Below are 24683 nucleotides of genomic sequence, written 5' to 3'. Positions count from 1 at the left end.
CTTACTGCTCGATGTCACTGAATCTTACACAATGGACCTTAAACAACAAAACATAGCCTAGTTCAGTGGTCTAATATTAGCATTATAATGTAAACTCTTTGCCAATGAACGCTTGTAACTTTTTTATAATGTTTTTTTCATATCACATTTTATTGATAGCTATGGGCACGGACAGTTGACACTAAAGAGTATATAGGTGCATTCATAAGAAAAAAATGTGAAGTATGTGCCACGAATTCTGCTCTGTAACTCATTCTTATGCAAAAACTACTGTATCCTGTGAATATACTATCTGTATTCAGCACCACATAATGCTATAATAATAGTGGCAGTGACTATTGACAAAACACACCCACCACTGAATGAATGAATACTTCCAGTCATGATAATTGCAGGGTTTTGGGTTGTTACGGCTGCACTGATGATTTCAGGAAACAAACTGCGGTCCCATTTTAACTGGAAGTCACACTGAGGGTCGCTTACATCCCACTGGTTTCTCATAACAGATGCTCTGCTCTCCATGCACATGTTGGGTACATAAGTTCCTGTCAGAGACCAGGACATGATGCTGCAGTTTCACACAGGACCACCCCAGTTTAACCTTGGAAATGTGGAATTTAAACCAGTGACCCTGCCACTGAGGGACTGTAAACACTGCTGAGCAAGAGACGAAACAGTAAACTATATAGACATAATCCAGGAACAGGATTTTTTCCATAAGTAGAATGAATTATTCTATTTCTATGGATTTTTCATGGAGGCCATATTGTGTAGTTCTGAGATGTGATTACAGCATTTTCTCATGATCACTATTGTGCAAGTTAAAGCAGACTGTGTCAAAGGAATTTGCATTTCACTCCCTCAACAAAGAGGACACTCAAGTCGGCTGCAGTCTATATAGGAGGAGCATTCATAATTATTTTGTAGCCCTCAAAGTCTCCACCCAAACCACATGGAGCACTCAGAACAAAAGCCGAGGCGCGGTGCAGTGAGCCCGGGACAAAGTTGGAGGCTGCACCGGTCCGCTCGCTGGCTGATCTCCGTCTGAGCTACATCTGTTTGTCCAAAACTGTTTGCGGTAACCGGAGAACCGGCCCTGATTGACAGCCCCACGGGTGCGTAAGATAACGGAGAAGAGGGGGTGGGATAACGGTTGACATGAAGCCACACAAAGGGGAGGGATACGCGCTGTGGTTGTGGTGTTGCCATGTGTGCAGGCGGGGACCATACCCCAAAACTTCCACAGTGAGAAGCGTAGTCAGTGCATGTGGATGCAGCCAGGCTCTCTGGGATCTTTATCAATTTTTGTCCAAGCTCTCTACTTGTACTCTGAGCCCAGAGAGGTCCAAAGGTCTGAGCGCATTAGTAATTTTGAGGAGCGCGGCGCTGGAGCTGCTTGTACAACTTTAATTTCACTCCTCCCGAGTGAAGCAACCGCCGTGGTGCAAGTCGCTGTGCGCCGCAAAAGTTACTCAACTTGCTCAGAGAAAGATCGTGTAACATGTCAGCCACATGGATGCTGTCACCCAGAAGCGTAAGGCTTTTAAGCCGAGGTCGAAACGAGTTGTTTGCCGGTAGTAGCGGTGGAGCGCAGCGGCCCGGCCGGGGTCCCAGGGTCCGCTCACTCACCTCTCCCCCTCTGTCGTCTTCCTCTCCCGGCAGAGCCTTATCCAGTCTGAGTGCGACGCGGCGTGGGCTCCCCAAAGAGAAGATGTCCGAGAATGGAGTGTCGTCCCGGGCCAAGGTGCTGACCATCGACACCATGAACCCCACGGTGAAGAAGGTGGAGTATGCCGTGAGGGGCCCCATCGTGCAGCGGGCTGTGGAGCTGGAGAAAGAGCTCTCTGAGGTTTGTAGTCTGATCTTAGTGTTTATACCATATGTGGACTATACTGTGTGTCTGCTGTCACACTATGGGAAATGCACCATGTGTCTGTCTTTCATTACATCACCCTGTTATAGTCTCTCTCTCATGGATAGACTGTGGCAGAAAGCTGTGTACCTTTTAGTGCACTAACATAAATCAGATTGCCCAGAAGACTAGAAACTTATCACTACATATCACTCTATCAGTCAGGAGCTGCCACACTCACCTGTTTATATCCACCTGAATCTCTTGCAACTGTAAACCTAAGTTGGTCTTAAAATCCCACTGATCACTTGGCAGATTTGATTCACCCCACAGGGGCCCTGTATGCTGATTTACTGCTGATAAACAGTTGGGACATAATTGCACATCAGCAGGTCCCCACTCCTGATTATATTCTCACTATTACCATCTAAACATTATTCCAAAAGGAAACTGTGTGTTATCACCTGCTGTGTTGCTCACACACCCTCTTATCAAAGTACATCAGTTAGTCAGTACTTCCTGAGGACACTCATCATGTCAGGAAATCTGTGCACCAGTATGATGTTAATGTCTAACCTGTTTTTAAAGCCTATCTGTAAACCACAGCTGCTAATGGAAAGATCCTCAAGAGGAGGTCAAACTCCATAGTCTAAAACGGTTTTCCCTTTTGTGTCTCACGTCTGACCTCGTAGTGATGCAGATAGCCTATCTGTTGCCACACTTCACCTCTCACAGTCCCGAATGTTTTTATTGCAGAAACTCTCAACTGTTTTTCAGCCCTTACGAGATCGATAGATAACGTACCAATGGCACCCTCGTGTGTGTCCCCTTGCCATTTTTTTACACTTCTGTAGTCTTAGTTATGTGAAAGAGCAACAAAAGTGGAATGCATTAGAAAGATATTAGGCATGTATTAAAATACCAGCACGCCTCGTCACAGAATACCCATAACACAATGCAAGTTGCATCAGTTTAATTAGCTGCAAGTGACATTGAGCCTTAACAAAATATCAAAGTCAAAGCTCAAAATAAAGTGAAACACTGCATAGTGCGCAGAAATCTCCTCTCTCAAATGATATACAATGATAAAATCTGGATGTGAAAACTTTTCAAGGGCTCCCTGCAGTGTGCCACAGTCCTCACCCTGAGAACAACTGCACTGTTGACGCTTTTATTTAAAGGGTAAGTTTGATTTTTTTTAACCTGGACCCTATTTTACCACATTTTTGTATCTTAATGACTAAGGCCCTGTTTAGACGACAACGGTTTCTCTAAAAAAGTCTGTCCTTTGCGTTTTAAAAAAGGTCTGCGTTTATATGACGACGTTATTGAAACGATCCCCGTTCACACGGAGCAGCAAAATCTACTGGAAACGCTGTAGTATGCACGCCAGGCCGATGGGTGGCAGTGTAAATTTGCAAAGCAACACGCCTGCACTGAAGCGCCTTCCTCTACAGCACGGTGATTACAAACCAAAACAAAGAAGACACAATGGCGAAAGCACGCACAGATAACTTTGTCTGGACGGACAGCGAGGTGGAGTTGCTACAGTAGATCTACACTTTGCTGGGGAAGCGTTGATAAATTCAACAGGGTGAGCAGCACAAACAGAGCTCGGCATTGTTGTTGTTGTGACAGTCGACTTTCTCGCGCATGCCTAGTGACTGGAAGCGTAATGCGCATGTGCAAAAAGTCTCCGTTTGCAAGTTTACATGACAACGGAGACGCTGCCGTTTCCAAAAAATGCACTCTGGAACCCGTTTTCAAATCGTTGTGTTTTCAGGCACCCAGAATGTCGCTGTCATGTAAACGATTGGCCAAAACGCAACTAAAGTTTACCGTTTTCAGTTGAAATTGTTGTCGTATAAACGGGGCCTAATAGGAACAACAATTTTTGAAAGTATTGAGGAGACCGCTGTGGACAGCAATGGTGAAACAGGCTGCTGCAGTGTAACCACTTGGGGCACGTTCACACCGTCAATTTACATCCACTTAAAGTGCTTGTTTTGCCACTGACAGGCTCATATTGTCACACAACTTATAGAAAAGAACCCTATAGAGATAAAACTTTTTGTTTAACTAAATTCTGATTTATGTTGAAGAAGTTTCTGTCTGTTAAAATGAAATCTGGTGGGTTTGGCAGTACGAGTTTTGGGCCTGTTTTTGGTTAAACAAATAGGATCGTAAGGTCTGACTGTGGGGATACTTTCCATAAATCCATAAAAGACAGGGAGAGTTAATAATATGAACATGTCAGGGGCAAAAACAAACACTTTCAGCAGATGTAAATTGACAGTGCCAATTGACCGGAGTGGATACTCTGCAGCCTGTAATCGCAGCAGCCGTGTGCAGTGGTCTCACACATTGTCAAAGGTGGTGTTTCCATTAGTCATGTAGACACAGAAACATGGGAAATAGGGTCCAGGTTAAAAAATACCAGACAGCCAGGAAGGACGCGTGGACTGTTATCTTTGTGGTGAATGGTTTGCTGAGAAGTTTAGAAATCAGGGATATCTATTTTAGGTTTTCAGCTCTTGAGTCCAGCTCTTGTATAAAATAATTGCTGCTTTTTTTAAAGGGCCGTTTTCCATCTTATTGGCATTATAAATACAGCCCATTGGTGCATCTCTCTCTCTTTTTTAAAGCTGTATCTGATCCCGTCCTCTCACACAGTTTATGGTGATGTGGCAACCAGCTGTTAGTGTACTGAGTGCAGTCTGGTGTGAAAACTGTCCTCTCTTGAGTGCTTTGCTCAGGAAGGGACGAGTATTGCGAGCAGGTTCTTGCTCAGGTGAAAGGGCCAGCTGGGACTGTAATGACAGTGGTGACCTTTTTAACCAGATGGTTCACTGGCACTAAAGATTTTACGTTCTGTTTGCTCTGACCAATGCTTACCCTCAGCTGATCTGGGATTTTTTTTTTTTTTTTCCCCAACTGGGCAAGAGTTTGAGCGGGCGTTATTGAATTGATATGTAGATGTTAAAAAAGCAGAGGAAATTGTGGTTGGATTCAGCCGGTGAAACCCAGTTCATATACTGAGGGATTGGAGTATTTTCAGCAGAGGATAAGATAATTACTGTAACTCTTACAACTACAAATGATCGTTTTATTTATCACATTTCCATCTAGGACAGAGAAAGCGCTGCAATTTCTTTGTTTACTGACTGCAGACTGTCCCGCAGCCACTCTTCTCAATAGTACAGCACCCAGTCAGAAGACAAAAAATGTACCCCAAGTAGTCACTTCCAGTCCTCCCATCTTAAAACTGTTGTTCCTTTGTCAGAAACACATTCCCCCTCATTTTACGAGCTCCACTCCCACGGTCTGGATCGTGTTGCATTTCTTTGGAAAACAGGTCACCATGGTATTCTCACTTTCATCCACGAATTAAAACACACACACACACACACACACGACTGCACACTGTGATACCGTTCTCCGGTTTCCGACACACCTTGTTTTTTGGAGCTATCTTTGCTTTTCATTCGTGGTACAAATGCATCCTTGTTCCTGTTGTTTTCCCCAAATACTGGAGCTGCGGTAGTTGTTAGAGTTTCCAAACAGGGACCAGAAACAAAACGGACTTTGAGCCAATTTACTGTACCAGTTATGACATTGTGGTCTTTGTTTGTCCTAATGAGCAGCTAGCTGATAGTGAATGGGGACATTTAGACCAAGTCGCTGTGGGGACAGACTGGAGACGCACAATGATAGTTGTTGTCACAGTCTTTCCACATATTGTGCAAGAATGAAAACCCATGTGCCAACCTCTAAAACTGTTTTCCATTGTAAAATCTTTATTTTTGCATTTCACATGCATTGATCTGAATATTTAAAAGAAGAAATGACACAGTCACATTCTGCAAAGTGTATTTTCTTATCTTAGTTTTGTTTCCTTGTGCGTTTAATAGCCTGAGCCACAGCGTTATCAACAAGGGCTTTTACAGTTGTACGTCATTAATGAAATGCTTTCTCTGTAAAGCCTTGGGAGTAAAAAGAAATACTGTCTGAGCTTTACATCAAGAGCGCAGTCTGAGCTCCTACATTGTGTGCTGAGCTGACAAAAAGCACCGGCCTTTTCGAGTTGGTTCTCAGGAGCAGAGGTCAGTGTGATTCTAAAAGATCCTCCTCATCAATGGGCGGTACTTTTGACCCTGGGGTGTTATTCAGCCGGTGTATTGTCATTGGTCCAGACTGGGAGACGCCTCTAATGTGTGACCAATGAGAGAGCCGGAGTATTAAGCCTCCTGAAATCTGAACTGGATTGGGCAAATCAAACAAACAGACTGTTTTGATTTTAGCAGCTTGTCAGTATGGGGCTCCTTTTCTGCAGTGTCACGCTGTCCTGAACATCTGGTGTTACCAGCATGTGTATGTGCTTGTGTTAGTGCACGTGGCTGCCTGCGTTGCTGTTTGCCCTCCGTCAGTGGTCTCAGCTGCTCAAGAGATCATTTTTCAGACATATTATATAATTGGCTGGGAGGACAGTAAATTAATACCTTTAATAAATGATCCTCATTATATCTGACGTTGCTGACTGCTGCTTTGCTGTCATATATCCTGTCCTCTCTCAGGCTACACTAAGGAGGTTAAAATCCTTTTGTGTAATGCATGTCACTGTGTTTATGTGTCAAAAGGTTAATGGTATCAGGGTGATAAGGTAGTTTGCACAGGTTGAAACTTTGTGCGTCATCAAGTCTGCTGCAAATTGTTTTTACCAAACGATCTCTGTCTGTGCTACAGTGTTGCACTATAACCTCACTTATTGATTTATTGTTCCATGTAGAATAGATGTATTGTCTTGTCATTAACTGTCAGTAACTAATCGTGCTTCACTTTATGGAGTCTGTGAGCATCAGAAAGTGTGTGTGAGGGATAGAAACAAAATTAGTGTAGCGAATGAGCTGTTGACACCTTACGTTGGCTCTCCTGAATAATCATGATAATGAGTAAGGTATTTCTGGGGCACACTTTCATGCATGCACACAAACATGAACAATTCTTGGGCCCCAAAGATTTTTCCCCATACACTTTGACTGGGAGAGAAAGGTCTGTAAATCAGTAGATACATTTTTCACAACAGCGAAATGACTCGTCTGATCCATTTGGTCTAGTGACATTTCACAAGTTTAGAAGAGCTGCATGATTAAATTATTTTATTCCCATTCAAGTTAGCTAAACTGGAAGTCAACAGCTCAGCCAGCGGAAGTCGTCTGCTCGGCCCATTTTAGTGTCTCTACTGTGCTTAGTGGGCCCCACAATGCGGACGATCTGGGCAATTTCATACTGCAGAAATCAAGCATTTTGTTTTCATGCGCCGATGAGGAATGAACACGGCCCTGCCTCCAATGCTGTATCCATGTCTCTTTAAAACACATTTTGTGTATCCTGGAGGCCTGATAAACTCGTTGTATGCATTGTCTTCCCTTTGTAACATTGGTAAAGACTTTTTTCTGGAGGAATTTTAAATCTGCTTTGTGTACGTCATAGATATATAAAGAGAAGTGGATACAGGGTTGGAGGCAGGGCCCCACTCATTTCTATGACAGTTGCTCAGTCGCGCATGAAGCCAAAAACTTCTCAGGTATGAAATTACCCAGCTCTTGTGCATCGTTGGGCCCATAGAGCAAGCACAATAGACACCAGCTGAACTGCTCACTTCCTGTTTAGCGCTATAAGACTTTTGAAATGTGATGATCTGTTCTTTGCTTTTCGTCTGTTGTTTTTGGATAAGTATCTTTGTACTTTTACTTTTTAAAATAATATTTTCAAATGCACAAATGGAAACCTGACACATTTTTGGAACTGCAGCTGCACTATAATTTGAGCATCTGTTCATAAAAACAAAGCTAGGAATTCTCTTGCTCCTTGCCTTTGTTGCTGCATTGCTATGTACACCTGGGCATCTGCGTTCTTGTGCACGGAATTCTTGTCAAACGGGGACTCACTCATAAAAAAGTATAAAAAAAAAGAGACTGATTCTTTTTTTTAAATCACATTTTAAAATGTTTTTATAAAGTACTGACTAAATCAAATGAAAATTTACCTAAAAAAGGAAAGTTAACTTTTGAAATATGCTGTAATGTATAGGGGTCGACAGCCTGGCCGATTATCGGGACTGATGTCATGAATTTTTAGGGTTATCGGTATCTGTGATTTTTTTCCACCGATATGCCGATATTAGAGTTGTACCGATACCGATACCAGTATCGGAAATGCCTCCGATACTGCCTAAAATGCGGTAACGGGTATCGGTGAGTACAGCCTATGACCAATCCAATACCACATAATGCCTCATGTCATTACGCATATGCACGCTACAGGCAAAAAAAATGGAAACGGAGCAGAGTTTAAAAAGCATTCTACTGTAGCCTTTAAAATGTCCTTTTTACCAAATTGTGTGGCTGCACTTTAACCTGTGTCTTGATCTGTGTCAACACTGGATAATAATGATAAAGTTTTATGGCATTCATTCTACTATTATGTATTTATTTCTTAATATTTTACATAGAGTTTTAGGAGTTGAGACATACAACAATTCATATCCCATCCATTTTTATTTTACGCGCTGGTATCGGATCGGTACTCGGTATCGGCAGATACCTAAGGTTCAGGGATCGGAATCGGTATTGGGAAGGAAAAAGTGGTATCGGTACATCTCTAGCCGATATACAGTTTTGTTTTCCTTAGCTGCGCTGTTTTGTTTTGTTTATATTCTGGCAAAATGTAATCCTGTAAGACAAACATGCGGGACATGGTACAGAAGAGATCTTATTTGGGTTTGAGCTTTGTTTCTTTCTACACCTCAGTGCAGGAAAGTCAGTCCAGCCAACAGCCAATCTAATCTTTCCCTGGAAGTGGTTATAAGTAAACCACCAAACCTGCTGTGCGCTCAGCAGCTGCTGCGCTCTCAGCCCCTTGTGGTGTGAATGTTTATGAAAAAACTTAGGCATGTGCTTGATACTGAGTGTGGGCTCAGTGTCAAGGTTGTTTAGGGGCAGTGTGTGTTCTCAGCCAACCACAGGGAATCATAATGACTTTATGTCTTGTGTACAAAGTGAATAAATTCTCTCATCGTTCACACTTTTTTCCTGTTCTTCAGATGAGTAATAATTTCTGTATGTTGTGTTTATGTCCTGCAGGGAATGAAGAAGCCCTTTGCTGAAGTCATCAAGGCCAACATTGGTGACGCTCATGCCATGGGCCAGCAGCCAATCACTTTCTTCCGACAGGTCTGCTCCTAATCCGTTCCCCCAACCTCTCATCTAAATTTAGCACCTCCCCTCTGACTTGTGGGTGTCTATGAAAGTGATTTATTCCTCTTTAACTAAGTTGGTGTCAATCATTTTCCTCCTGTCGTGTGCAGTAATCTGCACAGGGTTTTGCATAATGTCCCTTTTATCCGCCTTTTATCCTCACACCTCTCTTTGTTTCAAGGTCTTGGCGCTGTGCTCCTACCCTGAACTGCTGAATGACAACACATTCCCAGAGGATGCTAAAAGTAGAGCACGCCGCATTCTGCAGTCCTGTGGAGGGAACAGTATGGGTGTGTTGGTTTTCAAGCACAATAAGCTTTGTGTAACCCGAGCTGCTAATTACCACCTCTCTCTTCATATGTGTGTGAAATGATGCTTTCTGGTCGAGCTTTGTTGTCTCAAGGCATTTAAGTCGTCATAGCAGTTTGTATTGTCTCCACATAAATCTCCCTCAGGTTCCTACAGTGCCAGTCAGGGCATAGACTGTGTGCGCGAGGATGTGGCCCGCTACGTTGCGCGAAGAGATGGCGGTGTGCCCTGCAACCCAGACGACATTTACCTCACCACAGGGGCCAGCGATGGCATTGTGGTACAAAACACGTCACATCTGTTCAACTGACTTTATGTCTCTGTTGTACTTTTAATCACGCATGTTTGTAAGTTAAAAATTACCTGATGTATTGATCTTTTTGAGGGGTCTCTGACCACAACATTTAAGTGACGAAACACTATTTTGGAGTGAACCCTTCATCACTGGGTTCAGTCTTTTCACGTCACTTCATGTGAGCTGTAACGAGCAGAAAAACAAATAGCAATTATTCATGATCAACTAGATAAAAAAAGTGCTGAAATTAGATCATTGATGTCCAAATATTTTGGCTCATGACCCTTTAAAAGTCAGGTATTCAGCATGTCTTCAGGTCCTTAAGTAGTTTTACAGTTTCTTAGATTCAGCTTCATAAATATGGAACCTAAAAAGTCATTGAATAGTCTCAAATTTGAATTTGTGAGGTCTTAACCCTTTGAAGCCTGAACAAATTGGCTTGATTTCTTTAAAAAAAATATGGGAAGAAGGCAATGGACAATGAAATAAGAAATTATATATAGATATATTAGATAAAAATTATCAAGAAAAAGTGAAAATAAAAACAAGAAAATTTGTAAAAAAAAAAAAAAATAATAATAATAATAATAATAATAATAAAATAAATAAAATTTAAAAAAAAAAAGAAGTTGAAGAAAAAAAAAGAAAATCTCTTTTTAAAAAAAACACAAAAACAAAAATAAAGTTAAAAACATGACCTGGAAATGGTGCTTAAAAATTCTAAGAATTCTGTAACATAATTTAAAATGTAATACTAATATTACTTTTTATCAATATAGTTTTTTTTCCCCCTGTTTTTTTTTTGTTTTTTTAAATAATTTTCTTTTTTTAGTTGCAGTTTTCTGGGACATTTCTCACCAAGTTGCTCAATGCCTTTTTCCCTTTGTTTTTGAAAAACATCTCCCCAGTTTGCTCAGGATTCAGAGGTTTAAATAGTAATGAAAGGTGTCTGAAAGCAGCACAAGAAAAGTGATATCGCTCCAGGTTTCAAAGGGTTAATCGGCACAAATATTTTATCTAATTTATTTTTTCCATCTTTTAATATATTTTGTCAAAATGAGTCAAGCTTTTCTGCGTTAAAGTGCACATTTCTGATGTTAAGTCTTTAAACGCATCACTGACCCTTATACTGTTTTTTTTTTACTTTATACTTGCGCTCAACTTTTGGCTAAATATAGATGAACCTAACTTGCTCTAGCAGCCATATTCTTACATAAGACCTACTTCTGCTCAGGATCACATTTATATTTCTTCCCTCCATACTTACCTGCAATGCTTGAATACAATGATTTGTCCAAAAATCAATCTTAAATTTGGTTAAAGTTATCTTTAAAATGTCTTCAAATGCATTAAATGTAATTGTGTGATACCAATAGACACCCTCACATACTCACAACTTCTTTACTTTGTTACAGAACGATGCCTGCTTTTCGTAGCGTTTCATTTTAAATCAGTTCTAAAAGAGTCCAACTGTCCAATAAAAAAGCAAAAATTTGAGATTTTCCCTTTAACCAACTGAACTGGAAACTGACTGCATGTTGTGTTCTATAAAAAGAGAGCTCACGTGATGCTGTGAGGTCAGTTTCATGCAGAAAACACAGACGCAGAGCATCAAACTGAAATTCAGAGCAGTAAAACTATATTTATTTCCTCTGTATGACTCTAAAGTGGCGTGCAGACAAAGCTACAGTGCACATATAATCCTTAAATGTGAACACTGTTACACTGACATCTCTCTCTTGACCGCCCTATCCTGCACTCTTAGACCATACTGAAGCTGCTGGTGTGTGGCGAGGGTGCGACCCGTACAGGCGCCATGATCTCCATACCTCAGTATCCGCTGTACTCGGCTGCGCTGGCCGAACTGGGCGCCGTGCAGATCAACTATTACCTTAAGGAGGAAAAGTGTTGGAGTCTGGACATCAGCGAGCTGCAGCGTGCTTTGGATGAGGCCCGGCGCCACTGCAACCCCCGAGCCCTGTGCATCATCAACCCTGGAAACCCCACTGGTAAAGTTTCTTTTATTTATTGTACTAATGAAATCCTGTCAAATGAGGCGCTGAAACCATCAAAGGTCCAGAGACACTTACACACAAAGCACCCGGGATGTGTTGGGAAGCCAAAAGAATAGTTCCTAAGGAAAAGGGACGGGCGTCAGGCACAGCAGAAAGTTATTACATCATCAACAGCTGACGGTGACGTAACACATTTACAGCCCTGTTTATTTTTTCTCTTTTTGGTTATGTTATGTGGCAAATCAGTCCTCGGCAATTATTTAACAACTGGAAGTAAAAGATTGAGAGCCCCTGCTCTAAACCGTTCAGCCAACCGGACCCAGGAGTAAAGTTACTTCAGATTAGATCCTCTCTGTATGAGATTCTGTTTCCTCACACTATTCCCTGCTGACCGAGGAGCCACTAGATGGCAGCAGACGGACATAACTGCCTGCTGAACCTCCACTTCAAACCTTTCTCCTTAATGAGCCTCCCTCTTGTTCACAGGTCAGGTTCAGAGCAGACAGTGCATTGAGGACGTAATCCGATTTGCAGCAAAGGAGCGTCTCTTCCTCATGGCTGATGAGGTGCGTTCTCTCTGCATCGCTCTCCAAATCTACCTGCTTTATTTTTTGGATTCTGTGACATCTTTCATTCTCCCCTCATCCCCCAGGTGTACCAGGATAATGTGTACGCTGATGGTTGCCAGTTCCACTCTTTTAAGAAGGTTTTGTTTGAGATGGGGCCAGAGTACTCAAATACAGTAGAACTGGCATCTTTCCACTCCACCTCCAAATGCTACATGGGAGAGTAAGTCGTTTTACTATAATGCTGGGGATAAATCCGTCAGACCTTGTTCGAATAATCAGCTCTTTGTGTTTCCTGTAACTCTCTTTTATTTCATTTCTTGCCAAATGTTGATGTCACATCCTGATATTTTCTCTCCCTCTCAGGTGTGGTTTCCGCGGAGGCTACATGGAGATCATCAACATGGACGAGGAGGTGAAGGCCCAGCTGACCAAGCTGGTGTCTGTCCGTCTGTGTCCTCCTGTTCCTGGACAGGCTCTGATGGACCTGGTGGTCAACCCGCCGTTGCCCGGGGAACCCTCGTATGACAAATTTATGAAGGTACAGACTCGTCATCTCACAACCTTTTTTTTAATTTGCATTAGGGGTGGGACAAGTAGTATAAGTGACTTATTTATGAAAACCTTCCAAACTCATGACGTCTTGTAGGTGTGAAATGATCTTGTGTGTCAAAAAATTCTTTGTTTACGCCACATCTGTTTACTTGGACATATCTTGTACAGTATCTGACATGGCCATTTGTGTGTCTCGTGAAGCTCACAGAAGTCTCAAGAAGTTCAAGCAGAAAACTTTGTTAGGAAAAAGCCGGAGATACACTTGGTCATTGTTTCACTTCCAGCTAGTAAAACAAAACAGGGCGGTGACGTTCCAGAACCGGTGATTTCTCTGAACTGTAAATGTAATATTCACGACTGTTGTGTATGGCTGGGCAGTATATCCCTATCACACTGATGTTGTGGTGTAAGACTCCATACCCTCTTTGATTTGGGATATATTAAAGCAACACAATGGAGGATTGTGCTTTTTACCTCACGGGCTCCCCCTACAGACGAAAAACGGTATTGTTTGTTACAACTGTTGCAAAAAAATTCTGTGCGTGCATTTGTTGACAAGCCAACGATACCAGTGAACTTCCTGAAGCTGGCCGTGTAATGCGCAATGGTTATCGTGTCTTCAGAACAGGTAAAGTAGCCTTATAGCATTTTGTACTTACACGATTAGGCCGATTGCTTTATTTATTGCTACTGTACGTAAGTGCGATAAAACCTCTGCCAGCCAAGCCAATACTTTATCAATACATGTGATCAGCATGTAGAAAGCCATATTTCAATCAGTCTCTCATTCAGCTCTATTATGATTTACGATCGCGGTTGACACAAGCACATCGCGCTCGCGGTGCTAACAACAAAGTGTTAAAGACAAACTAAATGAAAGCTGTCTGTATGTAGGCTAACACTTTATCTGAACATGTACCTGAGGCAGCCGACCTGCAGACACTGAGGCTCCTCAGTAGAGGGTAACAGCAGTAGCAGCGCCAGGTCACCATCAGTCGGGCGTCACTCCTCCTCTTTCAGCTCTCGCCAGCGTGTGAAAGCCGGGCCAATATTAATCCTTGTTCGAGCTTTTGTTTTATCGTTTTCTTTTCTTTGTCTCCTCGGACAACACCTTCACCTTCTTCGTTTTCTTTGTCGCTTCAGCCATGACAACCACGTCTAACTTCGTTCACCTCGGTTCGGCTACGCTACTCTAAAGAGAGGAGGGGGATATGACGTGTGCCGTAAAGCAGCCAAAGTTTGTAGTCTTTTTTTGTGTCTGGGTTCCTACCCGAACCCTGAAACTGCATAGTGCCAGTGCAAGTGAAAGAGACGCTCTCAAGCAATGAGAGTGAGAGCAATGAGAGAATGGAGGTGTCATCCAACCTATTGTGAGTTGATGCACCATCACAAGGATCTTGGATATATATTTTGAGGGCTCAAAAACTCCATTGTGTTGCTTTAATATTGGACGTTTTTTCCTTTTCTTGGTTTTAAAGCTACAGTTGGTAACATTTACAAAAATAGCTTTTTGTCATGTTTGCTAAACTGTCACTAAATTCACACAGTTGCACACAAGATGGATAGTATGGGAAAAAAATCATGTTCCTCCTCCTTGTAGTGCTTCTGACGGCATTTGCTAGAAACTAGCACGGCTGTTGGAAAACAACCACTCAGAGCTTAAGAATCTCTAACGCAGCTGTCAATCATGTTGGCCGCTGCTTGTGAACTGCAGTCAAACTGTCAGGCGAGGCAGCGCTGATCAAATATGAATCAAGATTCTGTTACTGCGTTGTCTATTTCTGGCTTCAAATGTTTGCACAAACAGATTTTAGTTTCTGTTTAGCTTTAAAATGAGAAAGTTTGTGACCTGGCCGGGGCTGAGCTCTCGTCTTGTCTGTTTGTGAAAGTGTTTGAGGCAAGAAATAAACAATACTGTACACAGAGAAAATTATGCACATTTACAGTAAACTGCTTTTTGTAGCAATGTGTTACATGTACTGTAAAACCTGGTTAACTGCGATCCCAAGTTAATTTCTGTCACCTGGCAGGTCATTTGCAAATATAGCAGACATCACAATAATACCATGTCATTGTCCAAATTTGTGGAATATACATTTTATACATGTCTGACAGATTTTAATATTTGAATGAACCATTTTGCATCATGCAATTGCTCAGACAATGACAGACTGCGTGTAATTGTAAAGAGCCAAGTTTACTTACTCTTTTGTGCACATGTGCCAAAACACGTGCAGTTTGCTTGAATGAATAAGAAATTTAAAATCTGTTCTGAACAACAAATTAATTGTTCAGAGATCTGAACTTATTGTTTTGGAAAAAAAATAATTCTCATTTAAGTATTGAGCCAAGGCAAATGAGAAAATCCCTAAATACTGCTTTAGGATTTACAAAGATAAATACCTGTGGCTAAGATTTTCTCCAGACCTCGCTGACCATACTCAAGATTGCTACAAGAGATACATTATATTAGTACTAGTCCATACCCATTGGTAGCTTTGTCACCTTCTACCTATGCCAGTCCTCAATGCCTATGTGCAGTTTCACATAGATTGACCACGTCAGTGAGTAGAAAAACGTGGGACAGACAGAATGACTGACTGACAGAATGACACACTGACAGTTTCCGTGATTATGTACAGCATACCATACCATGACTTAGTCATACCAAACATTAGAAAGACACAACAACATTGGTCCACAGGGGGAGCCACAGCGATCGGTCACATTTTAGCCATTTTGAAGCATTTTTCTGTTGTTATAGCGCCACCCAGTTGCCAATTAGAGTTAAATTTCTCCAGTCACCTTGAGGCGTCCTGTTCTACATATCTACCAAGTTTAGGAAAAATCCATATGGCGGTTAGGCCTAGATAAGAAATGAGCTCTCTAGCGCCCCCATTTTGTTTGATGGGGTCAATAATGGAGGGGTCCCCTCAGATTATGTGTGGTCATATGCCTACAAAGTTGCGTGGTGATGGGTGAAACCCTTGAGATGTTATACACCTTTATGTGATGAGCCACGCCCTCCGCAATATTCATTGCCTTATAGAAGCTCAGTTTTAGTAAGTTTTCCAACTTTTGCCAAGAGGGAACTTTAGATATTGGTCCCTAGATTATGTTCACCCAGTTTCATGCAGATCTCTCAAACTTCCTAGGAAGAGATCCATTTGAAGTGTTTTTCAAAAAATTCAAAATGGTGGAAAATCTATATAAGCGGAAGTTATGGGTTCCTGAGGCAAATGTGTTCCTCATGAGGAGAGGCATCTCTGTGCAAAGTTTCATGTCTCTACGACATACGGGGCATGAGATATGCCCATTCAAAGTTTGACATTTCAATGGGTTGCTATAGCGCCCCCCTTTGGCCAATTGATGTAATATTGCTTCATTGGCATCCTCCCATGACCCTCTACCACTGTGCCAAATTTCACATGGATTGACCAAGTCAGTGAGGAGAAAAACGTGGAACAGACACACAGACAGAGTTTTTGTCATTATATAGTAAGATAGTTGAGCACATGTGTTACAGATGATGATCTCTGGTTAATTTTCTCTTCTCTCTGTCTTCTCTATTCTTTGTTTTCTCCATTCTCTCTCCCACATCCAGGAGCGCACAGCCACCTTAAGTGCCTTATCCGAGAAGGCCAAGCTTACAGAGAAGGTCCTCAATACCGTGCAAGGCATCAGCTGCAATCCTGTGCAGGGCGCCATGTACTCCTTCCCTCGCATAACCATCCCTGAGAAGGCCGTCAAAGAGGCCACGGTCAGTCCTTAACCTATTTGAATGAGCGTTTCAAATTTGACTGTGTTGTCGCTTCAAGGGAATTACATTGATGAGGAGCAAATAGATGTTACAGTTATACAAGGAGTTTTTACTCATCTCCCACTGATTGTTTGGTCCACTTATTTTTGTCTCACTTCTTTTTTGTCTCTCTGGCCTCAAAAGCCCACGATGCACTAATACTCATATTCCACTTAACACAAGACCAACGTCTCATACTCTATGCTTGATTAAATAAGTCTTTAACCAGGTTCAGTACACTGTGCGCCCACCACCCTGTTTGCTAAAGGGAACAAATGATTTTCAATAGCTTGTGGTTTCAATTCTGTCTCGAGGTTGACTGCTCAGTAGGAATTTCAGGGGAGGGCTGATGAGCCGGGCGGCTGAGAATCTGATTAGCCTCAAAGAGGATAAGGTCAGACTACAGCTGACCTGCTAACACCTGATCAATCCCAGTGACTCCGCTCGCTATCTCGATCGCACGGTTGTAGCATTGCTTTGTTTTTGGCTCTGCTTTTCACTAAAACAACACATAAAGACAGAGCTCCTTTAACAACACTCAACATTAGCATTGGCAGTTTAAATAGAGCTGCTGTGCGGTCCATTGAGCTTTTTCACGATCACAATACTCAGCTACATCTAAGGCTGAGAGACACTTTAAAGGGGATTTAAAACAAAAGTGTTTGCTGCAGAGGAAATTAGACACACTTCACATTTTCTTTACCTCAAATGAACACTCATCTCATTTTGTTTTATTTACCTCAACCTTCAGTTATCTTACTGAACCGCCAAAGAAAATGTCTTGAACTCTGAAGGGCAGCTGTGCTAAATAACTCTGAAAGACACCAACAAAAGGGAGAAAAGGTTGGCGTGAAACTGTACAATACAAATTTCACTGTGTTAGTATTAACACAGTGAAATTAATTAACTTGAGGAGCTTTTGAGGACTTGTTTCCAGAAATCAAAGCACTGTGTAATTAATTGTGATCATACACGTTATGTTAGAAGCACAGGAATGGACTGTTGGTTACAAAGCTCTCTCTCATTTGGCCCAATTCTGCTTTAAGTGGATTTGATTTTCTACAATTTGAAAATCCCTCATGGTAAATGAATGTAGGCGATACTGTGAGTCAGCGCTCTGTTATAAATATAACTAATATTCACAGCACAACTGCACTTCACAAAAAATACTACTTGAAATATTCCCATGCCGCCAAAATATTAAGCCTCAAACAACACTTAAATGTTTCTTTTCCTCTGCGTTAGGACAAAGGTCAGCAGCCAGATATGTTTTACTGCATGAAGATGCTGGAGGAGACGGGGATCTGTCTTGTGCCTGGAAGTGGCTTCGGCCAGAAGGATGGGACCTACCACTTCAGGTACTAACATGTTGTAAATATATCTCTCTTCCAGGGCTGCAGCTGACACTTTTATTGATTAATCTGCTGACTATTTTTTGGATTCAAAGACTGTTTGCTCTTTAAAACGTCCTCTTTAAAATTACCATATTACCATGATAGGTGCTAATTGATTTTCTGACTGTTGACGGATTGATTAATCGACTAATTGTTTCAGCTCTAGTTTCTTTTGTCACTAAAAAGGCCTTGGACGAGTGTCTACTTATTCCTTTGTGCTAGAATAAATGTGATTGTGAATGAAAGCAATAAATTGCAAAGACAATAAAGCCCCCACAAAATATTTGGTAACACTTTACTTGAAGGTATCTACATAAGAGTGACATGACACTGTCATAACTGACATGACACTGTCATGAACCTTCATAAACATTATGTACATGTCATAAACATTTATGACTGCTGTCATTAAGTGTCATTTGTTTTTTGTCATGACATTGTTTGGGTTGTCTTGATTATGACAACTTGACATTAATTAAAGTGACATTACCAGAAGTTGTCTTTGTCATGACAAGTTGACATTAAATTTGTTTGGGATATCCTTATTATGACAACAAATTCAATGTCAACTTATCATTACAAAGACAACTTCTGGTAATATCATCCTGGTTAATGTCAAGTTGTCATAATAAGGACATCCCAAACAAATTCAATGTCAACTTGTCTTGACAAAGACAACTTCTGGTAATGTCATCCTGGTTAATGTCAAGTTGTCATTATAAGGACATCCCAAACAAATTCAATGTCAACTTGTCTTGACAAAGACAACTTCTGGTAATGTCATCCTGGTTAATGTCAAGTTGTCATAATAAGGACATACCAAACAAATTCAATGTCAACTTCTCATGACAAAGACAACTTCTGGTAATGTCACTTTGATTAATGTCAAGTTGTCATAATAAGGACATCCCAAACAAATTCAATGTCAACTTGTCATGACAAAGACAACTTCTGGTAATGTCATCCTGGTTAATGTCAAGTTGTCATTATAAGGACATCCCAAACAAATTCAATGTCAACTTGTCTTGACAAAGACAACTTCTGGTAATGTCATCCTGGTTAATGTCAAGTTGTCATAATAAGGACATCCCAAACAAATTCAATGTCAACTTGTCATGACAAAGACAACTTCTGGTAATGTCACTTTGATTAATGTCAAGTTGTCATAATAAGGACATCCCAAACAAATTTAATGTCAACTTGTCATTACAAAGACAACTTCTGGTAATGTCATCCTGGTTAATGTCAAGTTGTCATAATAAGGACATCCCAAACAAATTCAATGTCAACTTGTCATGACAAAGACATCTTCTGGTAATGTCACTTTGATTAATGTCAACTTGTCATTACAAAAACCGAATGACACTTAATGACAGCAGTCATAAACGTTTGACATGTACATAATGTTCATGACAGGTTCATGACCGTGTCATGTCAGTTATGACAGTGTCATGTGACTCTTATGTAGATACCTTCAAGTAAAGTGTTACCAAATAGGGTAATACATTTTAAGTCCTGTGTGAGATTTATCCCAGCTTCATATGGGTAGAGGAAAAGTCCACTAGCTGCTAGGTTAATTTATACAATGGGATGTGTCAGAGGGGTCCAAACCTTTTTGAATGAGCGCTCAATTAGATAATGTGAAAATACCTGGGGGCAGCTGCTTCTGGCATCATATGGGTTATTAAAAATATCCCATACAAAAAAGACAAAGCAGCTGTTTCATCTTTCAGTGAAAAAGTAGTTTCCACTGCATCTGAAAGTGGCGGCCCTTGCTCTTCACTTTATGCTTCTTAGCTGTGGCCATGTGTGCTACCTAGCAGGAAATATCTGCAGTCAGGTATCTGTTCAGTTTACTGCGCTTATGAAAACACATTAGTTCTGCCTGCATAGTTCCTACTTGATGCATGTCAACAAACTGTATGATAGTCCTGCATCATGAGGTGAACAGAAAAAATTCAAAGTGACCTTGTTTGATGAACCAATATTGTGTGGCGGGACACTTAGTTTATTTTGAACAACAAGCCATGGGCTGTTTAGAATCAGTCCGAGGGCCATGATTAGCCCCCGGGCCAGACTTTGGACACACCTGGGATATGTCATAAGCTTATGCTGATAATGTTAGCCTGTTGTATTTGTGGGGAAAACATGTCTAGCAACAAACAATTGTTTGAACCTTGAGAGTTATAATGCAGCAGAATTCTGTACTTTTGTTTAATGTTTTGGCCACTAAACCATGTTTTACGTGCTTGTTGAGAAACTCAACACAGTGGCATGGACACCCCGTCGCCAACTAGAGTTTTGGCAGGGTAATTGCAGAGCAACGCAGATACACCAATGCACAAGTACAACATAAAAACGCTCACATTGGCACTAATAGGTACAGTGAGGGCTCTGTGTAAAGCCGACATACAACTATAAATCTGCCTTCTCTGACTGCAATTCACTATGTTGGTCTCACGTCTGAATGAGCACCTGAGTTACTTTGAGGTGAGAGTCAAGAGAGGCTGAAAAAAAAGTCTGACATTAATAATCAAACAGCTTCTCTTATATTTTTAATTTTCATTTATGCATGACAGGCCTCGCTAAGCAGGGCACGTAATTGATAACAGACCTGTAAAACAGGAGAAATAATAAAGCAGAGGAAACTTGCTGCAGTTCATTTAGTTGGAATTTATTAAACACATTGTCAAATGCTTTATGTCTTATAATTAAACACATTTGTCCATAAACAAATAGGGAAATAAATCCACATGCACGCAGAATACACACAAAACTAACCAGGTGCACGGGAGCTGTAAATATGAAAAACTGGAGCTAGCTCTACATTAATCAGGGAACAGGAGTCCACCATTACCCACACTCAGAGCGAGGACGTCTCCAATATGGCAGGCCTGGAGTAGCCCACAAAAAAAAAATACTGCACCTACTCAGGACAACAAAAGTTTGTCCTGGGTGCATCAGTACAAATGCAAACTAGAAAGGACAGCAGAGGAGACAACTGCACACTTTGAGCACCATTTTTTTGGTGCAAAGACACCTCAGATTTTGCATTTATCTCAGCTTGTGGACCCTTTTGTGGCTTTACTGCCATGTTATGCCGTTATGTTATCATTTAGAAAGTGCGTCCCGATGCCTTTGTTATGTGTCACACCAGAGGCAGATGCTGTTGACGTACACGTCAGTCCCATCACGCCTGTTTGGCTTCCTGAACGCTGGCATGCAATATAAAATGACACACTGGAGAGGCAAGAAGGTGGCGTTGTTTGATTCTGTATAAAAAAGCAAATCTCTGGCTCATGTCCTGATCAAGGGGTTATCTCTGGGTCTGAAAAATGAAGTCAGTGCTCACGGGTTTTAAACCTGCATTCTTTCTAATGACCAGCAGGGGGTGACGCCACTGGTCCAGTTGTATAGAAGTCTTTGACAAAGTGACCCTACTTCTCACTTTATATATTACCTCTGTAAACATTTTTCAAGTCTGGCGTGGCTACCTTGTGATTAACTTTAGCTCCTCCACAGCTCCACTCTCTCGTCCAAACGTGGTCACTTCTGGCCTAAAAAAGATGATGATGGCCAAAATACTAAAGTCAAGGCTTCAAAATGGGAGTCCACAAACCAATTGGTGACATCACGGTTGCTACATCTGTTATTTTTATACAGTCTGTGGTCTGCAGATCAAAAAGCTATCACTTCAACAGTTGTGTAAAGCCATCAGTGTTACTTATTCCATGTCTGAAGACGGCTTTGAGGAAGAGGATGATTGTTGTTTCTTAAAGGAGAAGTCCGGTATTTTGCACTTTGAGCACCATTTCTGGGTTGTTTATGATGAAATAGAGTGGTTGAGACCAAAATCGTGACAATTGCTCATTTTTGGAGAATTTGTCTTTCCCCTGCCTGGCTTAACACTGCTGCTTATGGCCATGTGTGAACCTGTCTAAAACCACCCTGAACGTTCATTTTCAAAGCCATGAAACTCACCGAGTGGTCAGTGGTGTTCATTGATGTTCTGACATAAAAATCGTAGCAAACTGTGGTGTCAGTGATGATTTATTTGACATTTTGTCTTCCCCATTGGTTTTCTATAGAAGCCTTATTGTCCGTTGGTAGTAATCCACCACCGGAAACAGAAAGGGGGTTGTTTACGACAAGGTTGTAGTCATTGTAGTCTTTTAGCTCAGCAAAAGTGCCGGCTCGACAGTGCTGTGTGCGCTCCTGGAGGAAGAACGAGAACGAACAAAAAAGTTTTGTAATACGTTTTAACAACTGCACAATGGATTACTCACTTGTAAACAACCTTCGCAGTACGATGCCTTTGAACACAACGCCAACCTTGTTCTTCTGCTTCTTCTCTGTGTCCCATTACATTGCAATGGTTTCCTGCTGGTTGGCGACACCCACGTAAAGGAGCATTATTGCCATCAAGTGGGCTGGAGTGTAAAACGCTTCAGGGTCAAATGAACAATCAAGGGTTTGCTGAAAAAATAGTTCCACAATCGAGATGAATAGTGAAAACACAGATGGAAACCACAGTTTTTCATCACAAAGAACCCAGAAATGGGTCTCAAAGTGCAAAATACCGCACTTATCCTTTAATGTGCCTTTTGGACTCTAGTTATTGAGTTACTTTCTGAAATGACTCTTAAGCTCTTCCTCAAAATCCATACTAATCTTTAACTTTTAGCCAAAGCATCTGCTGATGTTGCATCACTCACTTACAAAGTTAAAGACTGTTGTTTTTCTTGTCTCTCTCCCTCCCAGAATGACCATCCTGCCACCGACAGACAAGCTGAAGATCCTGCTGAACAAAGTCAAGGAGTTCCACCAGAAGTTCACACAGCAATATTCATAAGTTGCCAAACTTGTGCCTCTATTTCACAAACGGGGAGGAACCCACCGACCACAACCAAACAAACTCAGCCAATCAGAATTTATCTGTCGCCAATAAGTGCCTTTCCTACGGACGCTCAGGTGGTCTCTGTGATGACGCACTTCAGCCTCCACAGCTATCTCATTTGGACTTTCAGACAGTGTCCAAGGCACTGTTTTCTGTTAGAAAGCAAAACTGGAAATGAAGGAATTGTTAAGTTTGGTATGAAAAAATATGGTTTCAGCTCAGAGGGATATATATATACACATATAAATATATATATACATACATATACACATATATATATATATATATATATATATATATATATATTTGTGAATATGAGCGATAGGCTGTTTATGTGAATACCAAGCTGAAATAAAGCAAGGTACAACTGAAGGAAAAGGTGATGCTGCTTAAAACTTTTAGTGCGCGTACAACTGGATAAATATTCCATTCCTGCAGGCGGTACCTGACAGGGAGAATACACAGAGAAGTCTCCATTTGCATGATGATTCAGAGATGATTTTGTAGAATCAGAATAAATGTAACAGTCGGTATTTTGTCTTGTTATTTTTCGACAGAGCTGTCAGATGTGTTTAGAGTTTATATACAGACAAAGAGATCTTTTTACTTCTGTCAACACTCGTGGAAAACTTAAGGCAGTGGTTGTGGTTCCTCTCAATGCCTCACGGTCTCATTGATGTCACAACATGTTACAAATGCATGATTTAACATTAAGGGAGAACTTAAGCACTAAGAGTTTAGTCTGATATTTGATAAGACAACTAATATTTTCCCCATTTTTAACCTCAGTTTTCATTCTGAAATGCAACATGAACATTTGGTGATTTGTCAGTTCCATCTCTGTGTGAGGCCAAAGAAGTATATTTCACTTACAAAATGGAGGGTAAAAATAAAGTGAGAATATGTAATGTTTGACGGGAGAGAAAAAAATCCTCTGACAAATGAAAAGTTTAATTCATGAGTAATAAAATGCAACCTTTGCTCAACTCATTACACTCGGACTGCTGCTGCAGCCTTATTTGGTCAAGAATCACGAGAGCCTATGTGTACTTTACCTTCTATTGATATAGCTGATGAGGTAAGTGGACTAGAAATATCTCGTGTTGACAAGTCGTGTTTAAGGTTCATCCTGTTTATTTGAGGAGTAAACAACATTATCATTGTGAACTTTATGGGGTGGTAATGATTGCTCCAGGTATGAGGTTGACTCTCAGGTGTTCACAGGGAAAGACTTTAGATTTGTACTGCAACATACATAAAATATAAATGACTGTTCTTTATTTTTTTTTCTTTGCCAAGTGACCACAACCTGCATACGACAGTTGCCTTTGCAACAGCCGTTAATCCCCGATAATAGACACCTTGTTGGCATTATCCCTTACGTATCTGACATTACGTCATTGACTCATTGACTCCAACATCATAGGGTCTACCTGTGCTACTGTTACACTACATTATGGCATGTCTCATATAAAAATCATAGCATCTTTTAACATTTCAGGGGTATTACTACAAAAGCAGGCCGAGCCAAGAAATTATTATTTTTTATTCCTTTTTTTCTCCCCTTGGGAGCAAAACTCAGTATTTACATATTATCATCTTACAAAGTTGTGTTTCATATCTACACAGCAGTCTCTGAGTAACATTATCATTAATTTGGAGTCATGTCTTTTACCTCTGTTTTGGTCTCCACCAACTCCTGATGGAAATATCTGGCTATTTAGCAGCTCCACTATGCTCACCTG

The 24683-nt window shown here is 41.1% G+C and overlaps 1 protein-coding gene across 1 annotated transcript; it reads left to right on the top strand.

Moving 5' to 3' along the window:
• Positions 1-1364: 1364 nt before the first annotated feature.
• On the top strand, positions 1365-23933 carry gpt (glutamic--pyruvic transaminase). The gene is made up of 11 exons (XM_033650909.2): positions 1365-1849; positions 8995-9084; positions 9290-9398; positions 9564-9697; positions 11478-11721; positions 12214-12293; positions 12380-12516; positions 12660-12834; positions 16453-16608; positions 17893-18005; positions 22803-23933. Exons 1-11 carry the CDS (start codon positions 1502-1504, stop codon positions 22891-22893), a joined length of 1677 nt encoding a protein of 558 aa, XP_033506800.1. The 5' UTR covers positions 1365-1501; the 3' UTR covers positions 22894-23933.
• The last annotated feature ends 750 nt before the right edge of the window (positions 23934-24683 follow it).

This window comes from Epinephelus lanceolatus, chromosome 12 (assembly GCF_041903045.1).
Source record: "Epinephelus lanceolatus isolate andai-2023 chromosome 12, ASM4190304v1, whole genome shotgun sequence".
In the NCBI taxonomy this organism is placed as follows: domain Eukaryota; kingdom Metazoa; phylum Chordata; class Actinopteri; order Perciformes; family Serranidae; genus Epinephelus; species Epinephelus lanceolatus.
The sequence above is the reverse complement of the archived record's forward strand: the minus strand, read 5'-3'. Positions and strand labels throughout refer to the sequence as shown.